At 48.5% G+C, this 20,672-nt stretch overlaps 1 protein-coding gene across 24 annotated transcripts in view; it reads right to left on the bottom strand.

Annotated features, from left to right (window-relative positions):
* The window catches only part of CAST (calpastatin), a 685,784-nt gene that overhangs the window by 21,143 nt on the left and 643,969 nt on the right, over window positions 1–20,672 (bottom strand). For 16 of the 24 annotated variants that reach the window (XM_078675414.1, XM_078675406.1, XM_078675421.1 and 13 more), the window contains 2 exons: window positions 7,523–7,597; window positions 3,223–3,297 (listed from right to left, as the gene is read on the bottom strand). In XM_078675414.1, the coding sequence (XP_078531540.1) occupies window positions 3,223–3,297; window positions 7,523–7,597 (150 nt within the window). The remainder of the gene's footprint in view (window positions 1–3,222; window positions 3,298–7,522; window positions 7,598–20,672) is intronic. The other 8 variants (XM_078675407.1, XM_078675423.1, XM_078675410.1 and 5 more) reach the window with 1 other exon arrangement.

Below are 20,672 nucleotides of genomic sequence, written 5' to 3'. Positions count from 1 at the left end.
TTTATTGTGTGGAAACGTATTTAATGATGGAAAATCCATAATCTAAAACGGGTCAGTACAAGTCTATCATATCCGCTTAATGTAATTTTCAGGTATGGCTGAATACCATATGTGGTCAATGTCACTTGGTAGGACTGTACCAATGGTCTTAACGCCTCAACTGCGAATCTATTTGTCTCCAGGTGCATCATGCAATATATTTTAAAATCACTCCTGGTGACGGAAATTATAGAACTTGGGTCATAGTAATATTCAGGATGCCCAAGATCATTCATAAAATCTTTTATGTATTTACGTCTAGAATCTTAGCCGGAATTCTAATCACTACGGCAAAAGAAGCACTCTCATTCATCGGTGGTCTCATTGGCCTGCAAATACATGTATACACTTTTGTCATCGTTATTAGGGAGTAAACCATCCCTATCATCACTATCATTACTGTCAGGTGGTGGCACACTTTGGGCAGAATCCGAGCCAAACTGTTGATGGAGCCTTGAGGAAAGCTCAGAAGAGAGTCAGAATATACTGGAACTAGGTGCGCTGGGTTAGAGTCAAAATGCAACCTTCGTCGAGATGGAGTTGGCAGGAGCTCAATCCCCAGTGCTGGTGACATCAGGAATGGCATTGATGGAGAAGGAATTGGTGCAGGTCTTGGTGTGTAGTGGAAATTTGCGCCAGAAGAGATGTAGAACCAGATCCATATTTGAGGGGCTCAGACTGTGCCGAGGGTGGAGCCTCTGGCAGAAACCCAGCTGGAGGCCCTTGTGGCCTGAAGGTGCACCACAGGGAGCCAGAAGAGTGCCAAAAATATAGCATGGCTCTTTAAAGGCCTAGATCTGCAGCAGCATCTCGAACTGCCTGTAAAGTTAGGGAATCAGCTCCTCGATCAGAAGCTAGATCGATTGGCATCTTGATGCCCACCCAAAACGTTTTTTGACAGAGAGTGGTGTGGTTGAGTCCCTCATTTGCTTCTTATGTTTGTTTTTGTACTTAGACTTGGCTTACAAGAAGACTTTGACTACGAAGAAGGCAATTGGAAGAATTGTCTCAAAAGTGTAACAGATATGTGCCATTGATTTGGAGTGGGTCTTGTGCAAAGCCTTTGATTTCCTTCAGTGTTCTGAGACATCCAGCTTTGCTTCATGGTCCTCGAACACTTTTGGGTGAATGAGGGCACATTCTGGGCATGGTTTGGAGCCATGATCACAAGCCCACCATCAGAGGCAGACCTTGTGCAGGTCCAGCACGGCATCTGTTTCCAGACATCACTGTACTGTTTATATCCTGTAGTCTTCAGTGGGGATATCATTCCCTTGCATACTGGAGAAAAGAATTTGAAAGGTTATGTTAATCAACAAAACAAAAGGGTCCAGGGCACTGGATCCACATTCAGTGGTCCAGAAAGAAAGGAATTGATATATGCGCATAGGGGTGGGGCTTATATGCAGCTCTGCGCCGGCATTTCCAGAGCAGAACAAGGTCAACACTGAGCTGCATGATGCCACCATGCCCAGCACCGGAGAACTGTTTGAAAACTTCAGAATTCAGTATGGTGCCTGGGGAATATTCAAAAGGTCAGGATTCTGTGGTTAGATGGATACCATCAGAAACAAAGAACATAAATGGACACATTTTCTCAAACCAAGAAAGGAAGTCAGTTCAGCATAGATAGGAATTCTAATTTCTTCAAGACTTGACGGTAATCTTTTCTCTTCTGTTAAATTCAAATATATAAGTTCCGTAACATCCTATAAATGAAACCAGCGAGTTGAGCTGATAAAGGTCATGGACTACTACTATGTAATCTGCTAGGCCTCCCTCTCCAAGATAGTTCCCAAGGAGGCATAAGCCAGTGCAAAACCTGGTGGATAAATGATCCTTCTTATGAAGAGAAGAGCCTATGTTAAACACAACCATTAGCAACATGGTGTCCAAAATGATTTTCAAATGTCTCTGCACCAGGTTTAAGGTCAGTGAGCCAAATAGGACCATCTGACTGATTATCATGCACACAGCCCACTTGTAAGTTCTGGCGCCAAAACAATGGGGTTTAAAGGCCCAATCCCCTGCTTTTCCATAGACTTCCAAAAAGTGAACTGGTAAACACGCCCTTTGACTTGAAGATCTGTTTCATGAGATTGTTAGATAAGATTCTACCTGGAGTGCCTTAACTGGACTTTAAATGGTCGTGCTGTAGGTCATGTTTGAAAGGCTCCTTACATGGTAAATGTCCAAGCTATCTGAAGTGGCGCTTATGTAGCTATAAACAGAATTGGCTCCTGAGATCGAATTCCTTGAACTTACTTTGCGTTCCGAGGTTCAAGAAAGCACAGATTGGAGCGAGATCCTTCATGGCTGTGGCTACTAAGCTTTGGAATGCCTTGCCTAACTTCTTGCGACAGATAGAATCTGAGCCACTTTTCAGGAAAGCACTAAAAACCTGGCTTTTTAGCCTTGAATCGAAGGACTAGGTCAGCGTAAGGAGCTCTTGCTGCATGCACTTCTGTCTTGCTTTAGCGCCGGGACACCTCTGCTTGAGGTAGCTGTTTGCGCTTTTACAAATACCGTTATTATTATTATGTACTCCATCCCTCACCAATTTTCTTTCTTCAAAATATCTCCTACCACTCAGTAGCTGCAGATATATCGGCCAGACTTTCACCAGAAAGGTGCATAACCTCACAAAAGACCATGGATCGTGTTACTTAGCACTAACATTTTGGTCACCTGTGCACATTTACCCTAATCAAAGCATACTGTTGCTATACAAAATACTGCAATAAATACATTACTTCGCCACAAATAGGTTTGAGGTAAGGGTAAACATTTGCACAATATGCCTTGTGAACTACCCCTAGCTAAAAAAAAGATCATGCCCACTTCTGGCTATGTCTCTGTTTCAGTGCACATTTTGTGAATTTGAGGATCTGCAGCATCACATGTACATTTGAAAGTGGTAAATGAAATAAAAAAATATTTAGGGAATTCCAAATTGTGGATGCTCAAGCCATGTTCGTCTTTTGGCACTTGGCTTTTGGATATGTATATTAATACTACATGAGTGGCATAAAAGTGCTACAGGGCAAGTAGCACACTAAATTAGAAAACTAGGATATGTTGTGTACGTTGGTACTCAAGGGGCTGTTTCACATTCCTCAAAAATTTAACTGCTATCAAACTACATTAGCATTACAATTGTGTTATTTTCCCTCCATTTAATACCTTTTCAGGGCCCTTTACCTTCACTTCATCTGTGGTGGCTGACTTAGTGGTTGTGATATCCTTTCCAACTTTGTCCTACAAAACAAAGTGTAATTGTCAGAACAGAATTGAATCTAAGATTAAAATACATCATGCACATTTAAATCTGAGAGTATAACTAGTGTACTAAAATTAGTGCATATTAACGGAAATAAATAAAAGCAAACTACGAAACATAATTCATTTGAGTATGTAGCCAACATTCTCAATCAACAAAAGAAGATGTGTGCTGTCAATGCAGGGCAGCATGCTACTGTGCTATTTTGTCATAGCACTGCTGCTGTAGTATCAGAGAATTGCCCAGTTAATACAGTCTTCTCTATTATATCATTTATATTATATGCTGCTGTAGATCACATGATGTGTACACTCATGCCATCTACTGTTGCATGTTGATTTTCTTAGAACAAGAGGTTACGAATTTCCGGTGATTTGCGATGCATTCTTCGCCATTGCTTGCTTCTCCCACTGCCATCCGCTTATCTGCAGCATCAATCTTATTGCTCTCTTTACGGTGTAGAGGGGATATCACAGGACACATGAAATAACGCCCTTTTACATCTCATGTGAGAGAGTCAGGTGGGACATTTCTGCAAAGGTTGATAGGATATTGTTGGTGGCTTTGTATTTCTTTTCCACCCAGGGCATCATGGCAAATGTCTTTGGAAATTTTCTGATGTAGAACAGGTTGCACTTCTTCATGGGTGCAGTGGCAAAACATGTACTTGGGGGCTGCCTCATTAGACAAGGTTCAAATTAATCTTCTTATGAATTGTACTCTTGTGGGCACTGAATTTGAGAACACATTCTTGATAAGGACAGAGAATAGTCCATTCTGAGACTCTGATGTGCCCAGCAGTCCAAGATGATCTTCTTCTAAGTCAACCAAAATTCAAACAGACTATGCATCTCCCTTTACCCACTGCCCATCTACTCCTCCTGGAGAGTGGGATGCAAAAAACGCCTTACCAAATATTTTTCCATAATCCTAAAGTGGGATGCATTTTTACATAAGCTGGACTGCCACCACAGCCAAATAGCAATAAGCAAAATTCTTCTTGATTAGCGCTTCATGTATTTTCAATTCTCTAGAAGCAGGAGGTTAAAGGAGAGATTATTACAGGAGCCATTATCGATATAGGTTGAACAGATATAAAGGGATCGGCACTGACGGTGTTGTCCTTGATGGTTTGCCATTTTTCTGCCACAGCTAGACAACTCTTTCTTGACTTTGTTGTTTGTATTTGTTTTTTTCAACACAGAGGGACTCCATTGATAGTTGGTGAACTATGCTTATAAGTGTATGGAAAGTATACAATATCACATTTGATCTACAGCATATGTCCTCCAAATGAAAATTTCACAGGTCTGCTTTCTAGCACCTGCTGTTTGTCAAGGCACCTCAAATGGCACCTCTAATCCTTTGCAGGTGGCTCATGCAGGTGACTGCTTCTACTGCACCCTCCCTACAATTGTGGGAGACAATGCTGATCAGCAAAACATTTGTTAAAATATTGTTATATTATACCAACTAGCAGCCCGTCCCGACGTTGTCCGGGTATGAAATAGAATGTGTGTAATGTGTGTATTCAGATACGATCATTCGCGTGTTCCCCCGCTTGAGGCCCAGCTGCAGCCCTGGTTGATGTTAGCAGGCGCGTGTCCCCCCGCTTGAGGCCCAGCTGCAGCCCTGGTTCATGTTAGCAGGCGCATGTAATTAGTGTAGTGATCCACCGCCTGAGCCCGGCTACTGCCCTGGCTGATGTTAGCAGGCGCGTGTAATTTGGTTTAATGTGATAGTTCAGTAACAGCGCTTGAAAGGCTGCAGTAATTGCCCCCGCAGACACGCTCAGTCGTGTGTGCCCCCGCTTGAGGGCCAGCGGCGACCGTCTAACAATTAGAATTGTGTGAGCCTTGAATGATTGTTTCCCGCTGTTCTTATTTTTTTATGACCCACACCGGCGCTCTTCGGCCCGAGTGCTTTTTAGACACACCCAGGCCAAGCCACACACTGCGTTCGGCCCTTTCAGACGCACCCAGGCAAAGGCACACACTGCATTTGGCACCCCCAGTATGTGTGAGACAACGGGCAGTCCCCCAAGGGAGTCTTGCGAATGGTTACTTACCACGCTTCGAGGTGAACGCCTTTGTGACGCCCCCAGCACATGGCCACAGCAGACGATCTGATTAATGTACGACCTAGATGGCATGAAGTGCGGAACATAGCACACGCCCCCAGCATTTGTCACGCCCCCAAGTTGCCCCTTGATGCGGCGCAATTGCGTAATTGGCGCTTCACATGGCATGAAGGGCGGACACACGCCCACAGCGTTTGTCACTGCCCCAGCTTGTCACGCCCCCAGCGTTCCCCTTGATGCGGTGCAATTACGACTCACATGGCATGAAGGGCGGAACGTACCACACGCCCCCAGTGTTTGTCACGCCCCCAGCACACTCCCACAGCAGAACACAGACACGCCCACAAGGGACTACTTTGCTGGCACGGTTCTTTTACCTTTTAAATGTATATGGTGGCCGTCTGCATAGCCTATGTCCTTCTGCTGCAACTGCATATATATATATATATATATATATACATATATATATATATATATATATATATATATATATACACCCCTCGGTTCCATTTAGCCAGAATATGCAGCGCTCTCGCGCCGGTTCCTAAATCGTCGCGGCAGAACCACGCCGCATTTAAATCCACACCCAAGAAAAACTTGGCTCCAGGCTCTCAGTCTCAATATAGTGAGTCACATTATAACATAATTTCCTGTTTGATGTTATTTTGGCCCTCGGCCTTCTGGATGATGTAGTTTTTTGCAAATTTTTTTGTACTTTTTTTTATCCGTCTGCATAGCCTATGTCCTTCTGCTGCAACTGCCCTTTCCAACGCTGTATTGGGTGTTGTGATTGGTGCTGTATTACCCGCCTCAAAGGTTTGGGCTCTCTCTTTACAATATTAGTATGGATAACATCCTGAGTTCTGTAAACACCGTTTTAAGAGCCTAATTCAGCACAGTTTATTATTGATTCCATTAAAACATCGATTATAAATGTACACATTTCACCACTGAGGAACTGCCATTATTACAGGAGAAAAACAAAAGCAGAAACAGCATGAAGAGGCAGTAGTCACTCTGCTCTTTCCAAGCCTTCCCCAAACATTTAATTAGCAGAATTATCTCCTGAATTAGAAACTGATAATTAGGGGGACTGTGTCAAAACAGGATGTGGACGCATGATGTGGTTAAGTGGGGGAAGAAGAGATTGAAATATACCTCTGCAGGAGCCAAAGTGGACAAACTAGCTATTGGATGGCAGAACCTTCCTCTCACTCATTATGCCACAGTGATCAGGATGCCAACAGACCTACCTCTATATCCCTTGCCCTAGATATCACTCTCTACATGTGCAGTCAGCACATGGCAAGAACAATAAGTCTGACATATCTAGGTCCTGTATCTTTGCATAGTCAGTAGGTGGTCTGCAACTGTGTCTCTACTACCTGCCCTCTACAAAAAGTATTGCCTATTTTGAGTAACAATAAGCGAAAGGGCACGTTTATCATGAGCAGCTCACTTCAAAGTAATGGCCATCAGTCCTGCTTGGAACATACGGACAGGAGGATGAAGCCATTAAAGTGAAGGGGCAGTGAGCTGAATATACTCTTTAATGAGTAAGCAGTCTGCTGAACGATCATCATACTGGGTTGGCCGCCGTCTGAAGACTGATTAAATTGATGTATAAAAGAGGCCTCCTAATGGGCATTAGGTTTAGCGTATTTCCCACCCAATGACTAACCTTGATCTACCAGCCCAACCAATTCGGAAATCAAGGCTTACTAACTGGAACTGCCCCAATGTTTCAGGAGTACAATAGTTCACCATGAAGGCCAAGCCAAGGTTTCTTGGTGTTATGTATATCTGATCCCTGTACAAGCATAGTGTTAAACTGCACAGGTGGTTGGGATAGTTTCAAATGTACATTCAGCATAGTAATTGCCTTGCTGAAAATAAAATATTACCATTGTATGTGTTGTCATTTTCTGTTGACAATAGAGTCATTCTAGGGAAGGCTACCAACAAATCAGTAAACAGGGTTAGTTAGCCCGATCATGCACACAGTTCAGAGCGGGAGAAGGCAGCATAGGTCGGACATCCCAGCAACACTGATCAGCTGGATATAACCTGCAAAAAAATACTGCAAAATGTCAGCAATCAATGTGCATTTAGCACAACTATACCTTTGCTGAATCCTTTCCTTTCCCTTCATCCTTGGAGGCTGGCTTACTGGGTGCACTGTCCTTGGAACTCTTGTCCTAGAAAATACGACAAGGCAGTCAGAGATAACATACTAGTACAAATGTTAGCTTCTGCCTTTTCATATCACAAATCCCTGTTCAAATAGCAACTAGCTCATGTTTTTCTTCATTTGAAATAAAATTACTCTTCAGGCTTCAGATATGCAGTAAGCAAAGTTTTGGAAATATTTCTATAAGGATCGTTTATTAGCAGTAAGGTCAATAAAATTACTAACTTTCACTCTATCACTAACATTATTAATATTTCAAGATCACTTTAGTCAGTCACGATTATACGGCATGGAACTCAACTCCATGCAAAGATAGTGCTACTGTTATAGGTACACTGTTACACCAGATTTAGATATATTCTCTATACCCATCCAAAATACTTGGGAACAATCACTGCACAATGAATTTAAAATCGATCTATACAATATGGAAAATTGGGCTCAGACGTTTGAAGTTGTTTTTCTTCCAAGAAAGTATTTTGAGTCTCACGATGCAGTGTGGCTTTACCATTAGTTGGCACCAACACCATGTTAGATTGTTTTTCGTGGAGGAGGTGAGAGTATTAAGTAGTGCTGAGTAAATGCAGTATGGTGCACATGTGCAATTTGGAAAGGGAATTAATTAGCAAAGAAGAGACCGCAAAATAGAGCCCCTAACTCCAAAGGACGGTGGGCATATGCAAGTCTACAGCACTACACGCTACAAACAGATGTTTACAGAGTAATATTTTCAGTATGTAGCATGTGTTGGTCTTGATACACATATTCTGCATAGACTGTAAAGCAGTCCCCCCGTGGAAACAGTGGCTAGCATGTGGATGATACATATGTCTGAAATAAGGTCTTCAAGACTGTTTGGTCAACCATGGCTTACTGTCTGTCTAAGACATCCACATGATATGGCTTAGTAAAAGTGTGTGGGTTTGACCTAGTAGAGGCTTTAAACATATCAGATACATATATTTATTTTTTAGAGTTTTCTATAGCGCAAACAGACCCAGGGAAGGGTATCAGAGCGCTTTACAAGGAAGCAGAGTAAGTAAAGAGCATTTCGCAAAACAAAAGTTCAAACAGGGTATCAAAATGTTTCTAAACAGGGTTAGGTAGGTAGCAGCAATGAGCATGTAGCATTATGAACAGGTTTGCGTCAGTCATAGGTGAAGGACTCAATAAGGGGTTTGAGGAAACAAGTTCGAAGTTGTAGACTTATTCAGTGCCTTGGGGAATTAAGGGAGAAATTTGCTCATCAGGAATGATTTTGCTTCCTTTTTGAATAGTGGTGTAGAGGAGATCCATATTCTTGGTGCCGCTCCGGTGAACGCTCTGTCAGAAGTTTTTTTGTTGCTGAAACGAGAGGGTTTCAGGAGTAAATTGTCTGCACTCCTAAAATGTCTGTTTCCTCCCGATAAGGTAAGTTTTTGGGATAGGTATTGTGGTGTACTGCTTTTTGAGTGATGCAGGCCATCTTTAGGGGGGCGTGGCTAGCTGGCCACGATGGCGGTCGGAGGTTGTTAGAGCTCCGGTGCTGCTGGGAAGCCATCATCCTGTGACGGCCGCTACGGAGCTGAGTAATACCTAGGAGGGGACACTCCTATATGCGCTGCCCTCCCGGGAGCCTTGGGTCGAGTTTGGAGCCTCCGGCGGACACGGAGGCGGAGCGGCGAGTCCCGACACTGTTGCGGCCTGGTCCCTGGTCAAAAGCCGGGGCCTCGAGTTTGCGGCCGGCCGGACCTGCCCGGGCTCTGGTGCGGCCTCTGCGAGGCTGGCGGTTGTCCGGCGGCGACCGGACATGATTGTGGAGGCCCCGATTGCTCTGGGGGCCCCCGGGCGGCTGTGGGCTGCAGGGAAAGACCAGCGGAGCCCGACGGGGAAACGGCCTACTCGGGCGCGGACTGCATCCGGGCCGCGGCGTCGCCTCCTGCTGATTCGCCGGGGACCCGCCTGGACATTGAGGTACGGGGGGTGACCCTGCAGCTGGCGGGACTGAAGAGCCGACCCCACACCTTTGGCGGCCTCCCCCCTGGCTGGCCCCCTGCCCCCCCCGGCCCAGAGGCCTCCTGGACGTGCATTTGGAGACGGGGCAGGGAGGAGCCATCACGCACAGCAGAATCTTTCCTGGAGGGTTCTGGGGACACGGGAACCGGCGCTGCGCTACACCGGCGGCCCCCCTCCCTGGTCTTCCCTCCCCCCCCCACCATCTTCGTCGACGACGCTTGCTGGAGACCTGAGATTGAGGCGCCCTGCTGACTCTGCTGCACCGGCTGGGGCGGCGGACTGGGCACAGATCTGCGGCTGGTGCCCTCGTGAGGGGGCATGAACTGAGGGGCTTTGCGGGCTGAACTTGAACCGGGCCTGCGAAGAAGGCCACCAAACAGCGGCTGGGACGTGCTGGCCGCTTGCCCCTGCCCCCCCCCCCCCGGCCCCCTGCATATTCGCGCCTACAGACAAGGGGGCTACAGAGACGCGGCCAGGCTGTCGTGAACGGTCAGTGCACACGGACGGGGCCGAGATACTGACCCCTGCACCTTGAAAGGGCCCTACGACGAGCAGCATGGGGCGGAGAGGGGTGAAAGCGGCCGATAATAAAGATGGTACTCCTACCGACAACGTATCTGATGAGACTCTCGGCGATCCCGCGTCGGGGACTGCGGCCTCTAGCCACCAGGGTGACAAACTGGACCTGACTTAAGGAAATTAGAGACTCCAGGACTGCGATGGAGGTGCAACTGGGTACCCTTACCTCGAATCTTTCCCTACTTAAGGCCGATCACTCCAAGCTGTCGGACAAAGTCAAGGACCAGGGTCTGGCGCTGACAGATCTTACCCCGACGGTGGCCGAACACACAGATTCTATCCAGCGAATCCAGCACCAGGTACAGACTCTTATGGATAGGGTGGAAGATGCGGAAGGACGCAATAGACGGAATAATATCCGCGTCATAGGCCTGCCGGAACGCTGTGAGGAGCCCCACGCAGCGGAATTTATGGAGGCCTGGTTCCGGGAGCATGTTGCTGCGGACGGACTGTCCCCGTACTTTTGTGTGGAGAGAGCACACAGGATTCCTACGGGTCAGCCGAGCCCGGGCCGACCGCCTCGGCCCCTGATTGTGAGGATCCTCAATTACCGGGATAGGGACACGTTGCTTCGACAGGCCCGGCTGAAAGCTGTCATAGAATATGAAAACAAACGCATCTCACTTTACCCAGATTACACCAATCTAGTGCAGAAACAGCGGTCCTCATACTACGAGATTAAGAGGAAACTCCAGAAAGCCAGACTCCGCTACGCCCTGCTGTTCCCGGCGCGACTCAAAGTGATCCATGACAACAAGACCCACTTCTTTGACAGCCCCACAGACGCGGAAGAGTGGCTGGAAGCGATGGACATTGAACGAGACGTGATCCGGACTCAGGGCTCGACGTCCGGTGGAGCCAAAGACGGAGCGGCCCCGACGAGTAGCGGAGCGGATCCGGGAGGCTCGGAATTGAGGGGTCGGAGGCCTCCGGCCCACGAGCAGAAACAGGGTCAAGTGGATGCCATTGTGATGGTGGGTTCCTTCAGAGACGACCGAGAACAAGTGAATACGGACACGGAGGACAGCACTGTGCATTCGGACTCTGAGAACAGCTTGGTACTTTTCCCGAATGTGACGCCCCGAGCGGCGGATGAAATCTTGGACACTGCCTTGGAATAATGACTGCTGCGAATGTACTCTGACTCGCTGAGTCCACCTGGTATCCTTTTTACTCTTGTAACCTTCATGAGGCTCCGTGGGGGGGAGGAGGGGAGAGAGAGGGGTGCGAGGGACCCTGAGAACAGGAGAAACGCATGTTGTTTTGCAGTGACTGAGTGCTCTTGCAATGACATGATCCTGTCTGCTGCCCCCTACATTGTGAGCTGGACTAGGCCTTCACCCTGAACTTTCACAGACACACCTCACTGGTTTGGCGGGAATGAAGGAGGGCCCCCCCCCCCCCAAGAGAAGGCCGGTATCAGTGACTGATTATAAGCAATGACCCTCCCGGCGGCGCCGTTGAGCAGGCGACACCGACTGACATGGTCCATTGGATGTGGCTTAAGTGTAGCAGACCCCCCAAGAGCGTATGCATGGTTCATTGTTTGATTTTGTTGTACTGTTTCATGTTCGGCACAGCTGGGTTCCGAGGCTGCGCCTCCAGAGTTGGGGTTTGGGGGTGGGAGGGAACCGTCTTCTGGTCACCGTGGCGAATGCACACACTACACTATATCTTGTTGTCTACTCGAGCATCGGTATCTGATTATGGCTGACACGAAAGGGAAGTATAGGCTGGTTACATGGAATGTGAGAGGATTAGGGGCGATACAGAAACGACATAGGGTGCACGCCTTCCTGCTCCCTCAGAAAGCACACATTGTGTTCCTCCAAGAGTCCCACCTAACACAGCCCGAAGTGCACACCCTGCGGAAGAAATGGAGGGGGACTGTCTTTTCCACAACATATTCTGCCTTCTCTAGAGGAGCCACGATCTGGGTGCCCTATGGTGTCCCCTTCGTGGAGATAGATAGGAAGACAGATGACCAAGGGCGATACCTCTTGGTTAAAGGCACTCTAGACGGGGTGTTGGTAGTCCTGGGCAGTCTTTATGCCCCGAATCACGACCAGGACAGATTCCTGCCAATTGTGAGTAGGGCCTTAGCAGACTGGGCGGACATCCCCTGGATCCTGGGTGGGGACTGGAACATGATACTGGACACAGGGCTGGACAGATCGCACCCTCCGCTTCAGGGGACAGGGGTTCACAAACTGTCTGACTCCTTTTGAACATGGCTTCAAGGGTGGGGGCTGGCAGATATGTGGCGTACACTATATCCGACACATAAAGAGTACTCATACTATTCCCCACTACATATCTTGCATACACGCCTGGACAGATTTGTTTGCACCAAGTCCTTGATGGCACATTGTACGTCCTCGGCCTACCTCGCCAAGACGTTTTCGGACCATAGGCCGCTAACGCTAGATTTGGACTGGGGCAGGATTCCCTCTCCACTACTTGAAGATGGCCCGTTCCGTGCCCACATGGGGAACACACTAACGGATTACTTCAGGGACAACTGGGACTCTGCGTCCTCGAACCTGGTTGTGTGGGACGCCATGAAGGCGGTGGTGAGGGGCGCTGCGATTGGCCGGCAGGTGGGCGCCAGGCAGGAGGTACATGACAGACTTCGTACGATTGAGGACCGGCTGGCAGTGCTTGAGACCGCAGTGGGGACGGACCCTGAACGTAGGGGGGATCTCCAACTGTGCAATATTGAGCATGCAGAGCTCTTGGAATCCCTAAGGGTAATGGACTACAGAGAATACTTGCGACGGCAACAGGCGGAGGCGGACAGGTCAGGTGCACTGCTGGCTGGTCTGATTAGAGACACCCCTGAGACCCCGATAATCACGAGTGTCAGAGATGACACGGGCAGACAGGTGAATACGCAGATAGAGATCAATAATGTGTTTAAGACCCATTTGGAGAGACTGTACGCCCCACCCCCTACTGATACTAGGGATGCCATGTTAGACTTCCTGGACGAGCTGCCGATCCCGGCCCTTCCCCGAGATATCCAGACGATCCTAGCAGGGCCTGTTACACAGCAGGAAATTAAAATAGCCATCCACTCTCTAAACCGAGGCAAGACCCCAGGCATGGACGGTCTGCCGGGTGAGTTTTACCAAACTTACTGTGATACGTTAGCCCCTATTCTAGAAAATATCTACAAAACCGCGTATGAGACTGGCCACCTACCGGATTCGACTATGCAGGCCTTGGTCATCTCTATCCCGAAGCCCGGCAGGGATGCACTGGACGTGAGTAACTATAGGCCTCTGTCTATGCTCCCCTCGGAGTATAAGATCCTTAGTAAAGCTATCGCCCTGAGATTACAGGCCCACCTCCCTGGCCTGATCCACACGGATCAGTGTGGCTTCCTCCCGGAGAGGAGCACTTCTCAAAATACGAGACGTCTACATGCCCTCATGTCCACGACCCCCCCGGACTTTCCGCAGGCTGGATGTATAACCCTGGATCTGCGGCAGGCGTTTGACTCCCTGACTTGGGACTTCATGTTTGAAGTTTTACGTCGCTTTGGACTTCCGGATGCCCTAATAAAATGGGTTTGTCTACTATATACAAACCCAACGGCCCGGGCACGCACCAGCCGACACACGTCGGACAGTTATGGCGTACATAGGGGCACCCGACAGGGCTGCCCACTGTCACCGCTGTTATTTGTCCTTACGTTAGAACCCCTGGCGATTGCACTCCGGACTAGGGCGGCAGAGGCGGGAATCCAGGTTGGGGACACCCATAATCTGATCTCCATCTGCGCCGACGACATATTGCTGTTCCTACGAGACCTGCAGGGTGACCATACCCTCCTGGCACATACCTTTGAGCGATTCGAAAGGGTATCGGGCCTGGCGATTAACCCCGGGAAATCACTGGGGTTCTTTTTCCACGACGGGCGACTACCCACCCACATACAGTTTGGGGAGCACGTGATCCAGGTGGCCCCGACCACATTTAAGTACCTCCGCATTAATGTTTATCGGAACCCTGACGACCAGATTGAGGGTAATGTGCGGAGAGCAATTACTGGCCTCCGCAGTAGTGTGACCTTCTGGACGTCCCTGCCCCTGTCTGTCATGGGCCGGGTGGCACTTTCAAAGATGGTCCTGCTTCCCCGAATCCTGTATTATTTTGTGAACCTGCCGGTCCTCCTACCACAACCCATATTTACCATGTTGAACTCGTTATTGATCACCCTGATTTGGGGTTCAGGGAGGAGACGGATAAGCCTCAAGAAACTACAACTGTCCACCAGACAAGGGGGCCTGGGAGTGCCTGACCTACGTGGCTACTACTACGCTAGCCAACTTCAGTGGCTGACTAGGTGGGTGGCGGGTAGAAACCTCCAAGAGATTGCTTTCACACCAAAAGAGCTGGCGCGAGGGGTTCTCCATTCCCTTCTGCTGCCTGCGGCCAAGATTCCGAGGGACTGCCACCCCTTATTGCTCGTGGCATTGAAGTGCTGGCGGAATGCACTTAAATACACGACAGAGACCCCTCCTTATGCAGACAACATCCCCCTACTGGGCCTACCGACTCCACAGGGACCCCTGACGAGACGCAGATTACAACCCTGGATAGTTGCTGGGGTAGACAGGGTTGGAGACTTATTTGGGGACGACAACTTGCTGGACCATGCCACCTTTACACAATCCACGGGAGCCCCGCAACGGCTTTATCTTCTACACGCCACGGTCTCCCATTATGTAAGGCGCACTTGGGCTACACAACGCACTAAACCAACACAACACTAATTGGTCCGTCTCCTCCACTACATGGGGTCGGGCGGACATTTAGTGAAATGGCTGTATGTGGGCATTAGAGAACACGCAGCTGGATCCCTCACCCCACTCAGGGAGGCCTGGAGCACAGACACAGGAGAGGAAATTACAGACTGGGACTGGAAGATCATCCTCGGACACCCCAGGAGAGTGTCCAGGAATGCTAAATTCAAATTTATACAAGCCATGGTGCTACATAGGGCTTACCTCACTCCACAAAGATTACATAGGATATTTCCCACCGTCTCCCACTGTTGCCCTAGGTGTCAGGGTGATGACGCTGATATTGTCCACATGATGTGGGCGTACCCGAGACTGCGCACATACTGGGAGACAATCCGGCACGCACTACACACTATAACGGGTATGCAGGTCCCGGTGGGCGCTTTACCCTGCCTGATAGGTAATAGGAAGAGACCCAAGGCCTGTAGGGCACAGCTGAAATTTACAGACCTAGCCCTCTTGTTGGCACTCCGGACCCTCACTATGAGGTGGAAGTCCCTTAGACCCCCAGCCATAGAGATGTGGAGATCCGACATGCTGAAATGGGGAAAGGCGGAGGCAGCGGAACTGCGCAGGGAGGAGGAGAAGGGCCACCGGAAATACCCTGTAGCACAAGATTGGGACCGCATGCTGTTGGAGCTGGAGGATGAGGACCTGGAATTGCCCCGGGATGAGGGTGCCTGAATACTCACCAGCGGTGGGGGGAGGCAATATGTAAAGCCGACCGACCTAGATAAACTGGTGACCACACCTATGACCTGTAATGTCCATTCATACCGTCACATCACTGTTAGATGAGCGATCTAAAAATGTACATGGGAATGACCAGGAGACGGGAACAGGGTGGGGGGAACGGGAAACGGTTGGGCGATACAGTACCCTACGGACATGTAATAAGTGATAAGTAATACTCTGATTTGATATTTGGAATTTCACGAACCGTGATGTAGGATCTGATGTATGGAGCACTGCGCCAACGTTATGTTTCAGAAAACGGAAAAGACTGACAGTATGTTAAAAGAAATGTTTTGCAAAATGTAATATCTGATCCAGTCCTGAATAAAGAGTTTAAAAAAAAAAATGCAGGCCATCTTTAGTTGATTCTAGCTTCATAAGGTAGCCAGTTGAGCGCCTTCAGGTGGGGCCAAATGTGGTCAAATTTCCTAGATCCTGTTAGGAGTCTTCCTGCTGCATTGAGACAGGTTTTCAAAGCGGCTGTTGAGATTTTGGGAAGCCTGAGAGGGTAGTGCACCCGTACTCCAACCTTGAGATGACTAAAGCCTGTACTGCAGTTTTGAGGTCAAGGATCTCGATGAATGGTTTCATTTTTCTGATAGCCAAGATGAAAGCGGGCATTTTTAACTAACAGGTTGATGTGCGCTTGCATGTTAAGGTTCTTATCCAGTGTAATTCCAAGCGATTTTGTGGAGTCCACCAGAGTCTACGTGCAATTCAGAGCATTAATCATCTTGGTCCATCCCTTTATCTCTTTATCTCCAGAGAGTTTTTTAGGGGGGGGGGGTGGGGGGCAGGGGGGGAGATTGATAGAAATTCTGTTTTTTGCGAGTTTAGCTTGAGGAAGTTGTTTGTTTAGCCAGTGGACAGTCTTTTCGAGAGCTTGATTCATCATCTGTATCTCTTCAATGGAGGAGATCTTGATGTAAAATCGAGTGTCGTCCCCATACATGTGGAAGGAGATATTTGCTTGCTGCAATAGCTCGCTTAGTGGTTCGACATATAGGTTGAATAGCGTAGAGGATAGAGTTGAGCCTTGTGGTACTCCAAGTTGGTTGGGTGAAGAGGGAGAAAGATTTTTGTTTACCATGAACGTTTGCGTTCTGTTTTTGAACCATTGGAGGACTGTTCCAAATAAACCCATCTTGTTTTCCAGTCTTCTTAGAATTTTGTTGTGATTGACCGTGTCGAAAGCTGAGGAGAGGTATATCATGTAGATTGCAGAGAAAGGACATGGTTGCTACCTTTTTGCATGTAGAGGGTAACAGAGTGCTGTTTTGGCAGGGGGAGTTGGCATGGTACACAGGCAGCGTGTCATGTTGACTTTGTTTTGTCTGCCCTAGGCCATGGATGCGGTAGTGGCAGTCTGCATGGCCTAGATAAGGGGTCCCTAGGGGACCCTTTTCAGTGCCTATGCCCTAGGCACCCATGTACCTTTCACTAGGCACTAACAGGGAGCCTGAATGGGCATTTTCAAGGATGGAAACTGGTATTGGGAGCCTGAATGGCCAATTTCAAGGAAGGAAAACTGGTATTGGGAACCTGGACAGCAGGGACCTAATACTCTACAGTCAAAGTTGCATCAAATTTCAGGAAAAAAGTGTGTGAGGCGGGCGGGGGTTGAAGGAATTCTGCAACTGAACCCCATTTTCTCACGCTTACCCTGTAAGCATCTGTTTGTTACATGTAGTGCTGTAGATGTACATGCTTTGCATACTCCTGCCATTTAGTGTTGCAAATTTTTTTTCTTCGAAAAAGTTTTTCAAGACATGAGGTAGACTGACTCCTCCTCTTGTTGATAATCTGTACGGGTCATTTTGAACAGATTTAGGAACAAGTCAGAGCTCAGTTGTGAGACCAGCAAACTGGCTTCTGCAAAGAAAGATCCTGCACAGACCAGATTGCAACACTGCCCAACATCATTGAACAATCAATGGAATTGAAATCCCTCCCTCTATGTGAACTTCATAGACTATGAGAAGGCATTTGACAGTGTGAACAAACAGACCCTTTGGAAACTGCTTTGTCACTACGGTGTGCCAGATAAACTTGTAAGAATCATCAGGAAGTCTTAAGAGGGGCTGACATGCAAGATAGTGCATGGAGGACAACTCACTCAAGCTTTGCAAGAGAGGAGTGGAGTCCGTCAGGATTGATTGCTCTCACCTTTTCTCTTCCTGCTGGCAATTGACTGGATCTGCATTCTCCCCAAAAATACATGATCCATCAAAGGGCATGTCCATCGAATTTGCCTGGACATCACCCGAGAAGCCAGTTGTCCAAAGCCAGGTGGGGTGCTTCAAGGCCACTGTCGAAGAAATCCAACCTCACCAATCTCAACATGCAGCAACATATCAGCAAGGCAACTAAGGGAGCGAACTTCCAAATCAATACCCTGACGAAACTTAAACCCTTCCTCCCTGCCAAAGACTTCCAAACAGCAGTACAAGCACTAGTCATCCCTCGAATTAAATATGGCAGCATCGCCCTCTGCGGACTCCCCCTAACCACTACCGCACCCCTAAGAGCTTCTCTAAACGCTGCAGCGAGACTCATCACTGGGTCAAGAAAGCACTCTCACATTTCCCCTGACTTGAAATCCCTGAACTGGCTGCCTTTTGAAGCCAGAATACATCTGAAAATCGCCTGCTTGACACACAAGGCGGTACACCTGAACTCACCCGGCTACCTCACTCAGAAGCTGACAATATCTGGCGGCGCCAGAAACACCAGAGGCACAAACAATCTTCTATTGAAACCACGAAGATTCCGGAAGGAAAAAACCTATAAACGCTCCTTCTCAGGAATGGCACCCAGGATCTGGAATTCACTCCCTCCCGAAACAAGGCGCATCTCTTCCACTACACTCTTTAAGAAAGAAGTAAAAGCTATCCTCATGGCTAAATACACCTGAACTATCATTTCGGTCTCTTTAAAGACTCTGCACCGATCAGTTTTACTTGTTTGACCCCATTGCTTATTTGTAATACTTTTATTTTTGATTTACATGTCTGGCTTTGCCCCCACCTTTTGTACTACTAGCTTTAATGACTTACCTATTCCACTTACCTGTTCGACCTTTTGTACTACTAGCTTTAATGACTTACCTGTTCGACTATGCTCCCTCATATACCCCTTCCTTTGTAAAGCGCTCTGATATCTGCAAAGATCTTGTCCGCGCTATATAAAACTTTCAAAATAAATCAATCTGCCCAGTGAATATGTTGTGTCAAGGCCACACCTTATGGTGACTTTTGCTGCGTCTCTCCCGTCCTTAACTGCCTGAGAGAGCACAGCCTGGGCATCCTCCGGGACTTGTGGCAGCACTTGTGCAACTGTCTCCCAAACGGAGTGGGAGAAACATTCTAGTAAGCATGCGGTATTCACCAACTGCAATGCCAGACTGGAGGAAGAAAACATCTTCTTTCCAAGTGAATCCAGCATCTTGGGTTCCTTATTCGGAGAGGCAGAAGGGAACGCACCCTGGGATGCAGAAGCCTGCACCACCAAGCTTTCAGGGGTGGGGTGTTGGCTGAGGAACTTTGGGTCGCCCAGTGCGATGGTGGTGTGCAATTGTCCCATTCACAGGAGCCCCTGTGCTAGGCTTGGACCACGTGCCTAGAAGGACATCAGTTAGTGCCTCATTGAAGGGCAAAAGGGGTTCAGAGGTAGAAGCCCCAGGTTGAAGCACTTCGGTCAGGAGAATATTCCTGACCTGCACGGAGGGCAACTCTAATCCAAGGACCTACCCTCTTAACCACCAGGCAAAAAAAATTGATGGACAAAATGCAGAACAATGTCATACATTCCTCCCAGTACAGCGATCTAGGCCTAAATCCATTATTTTTTTGCTCACCATGGCATTCCAGTTTGGACCCAGCAATATGCAAATCAGTCTTGATCCTGCGCCCAATGGGAACAGTCCAGCCCGAACTGCCAGGCCAGGTGCTCCCTGGACTGGAAACAAGCATCATAGGGCCCTTCAGCCATTCAGCTAAAGAAGATTTGGAGCTCAAAGACCTAATGCTGCAAATCAAGATGAGGCTTTTTAACACCAACGTAAAATTGAGTTCGAGGCATGTGGGCTGCTAAATTCATATCTGTAGCATAGATCGCCGCCTAGTGTTGGGTCCGGATGATTGCACATTGTTGTCCTGGAAGAGTCTTCGAAGTATCACGAGATAGGTGGCTCCTTCCCTGGACTACAGTGCGCATGGGCATCGACTCCATCCCCAGATTGTTTTTTTCCGCCATTGGGTTCGGATGTGATTTCGACGTCTCCTGTTCGGAATCGTAATAGTACTTTATCGAGGCCAAAAGGCCTTATTGGCACCGTCTGTATTGTTCGCGTTCGGTCCCGTCTATCTTCCAGCTCGTAGAGTCGGATATCCGGGGGGTCGTGAGATTCTTCGGTGATCGGGGCCTAGTCGACGCAGCAAGACTTCGACGGCATGGAGCGGAGTCCATTCAAGAAATGTCCCGTGTGTGGATCCAAGTACCCACACATCGACGTCCATCCTGTGTGCAACAAGTGCCTGTCGCCGGACCACGACGAGGCCAACTGTATGGCCTGTTCCAGGTTTCGATTGAAAAAGACGATCAAGCTTCGGCGCGTGGCGCGCCTTGAGGCCCAGCGATCGGCTCCAGCACCAGTGGACATCTTTGACGACCCCGCGGAAGACGAGCAAGTGCGTCACCTGCAGATTTCCCCTACCACGGTGGAGGTCGAGTCCGACGACAGAGCTGACGACCACAGTCCCGACATTCAAGAAATCGTCGAGAAGGTAGGGGACGACGACGAAGCTTATGGGGCCATGGAAGTTAGCTCGGAGGAAGAGCTATGCCCCGTTCGTACTCTTACAAAGGCTCAGGTCACGGGATCGCCACGCGGCCTTACCCACGACCTTACACCTCGATCCACGGCCCCGCCTTCCGGCTCGGCTACGGACACCTCCGCGGAGC

The sequence above is a fragment of the Lissotriton helveticus genome, chromosome 2_1 (assembly GCF_964261635.1).
Source record: "Lissotriton helveticus chromosome 2_1, aLisHel1.1, whole genome shotgun sequence".
Classification (NCBI taxonomy): domain Eukaryota; kingdom Metazoa; phylum Chordata; class Amphibia; order Caudata; family Salamandridae; genus Lissotriton; species Lissotriton helveticus.
Note: the sequence above shows the minus strand (reverse complement) of the source record. Positions and strands in the feature narration are given on the sequence as shown.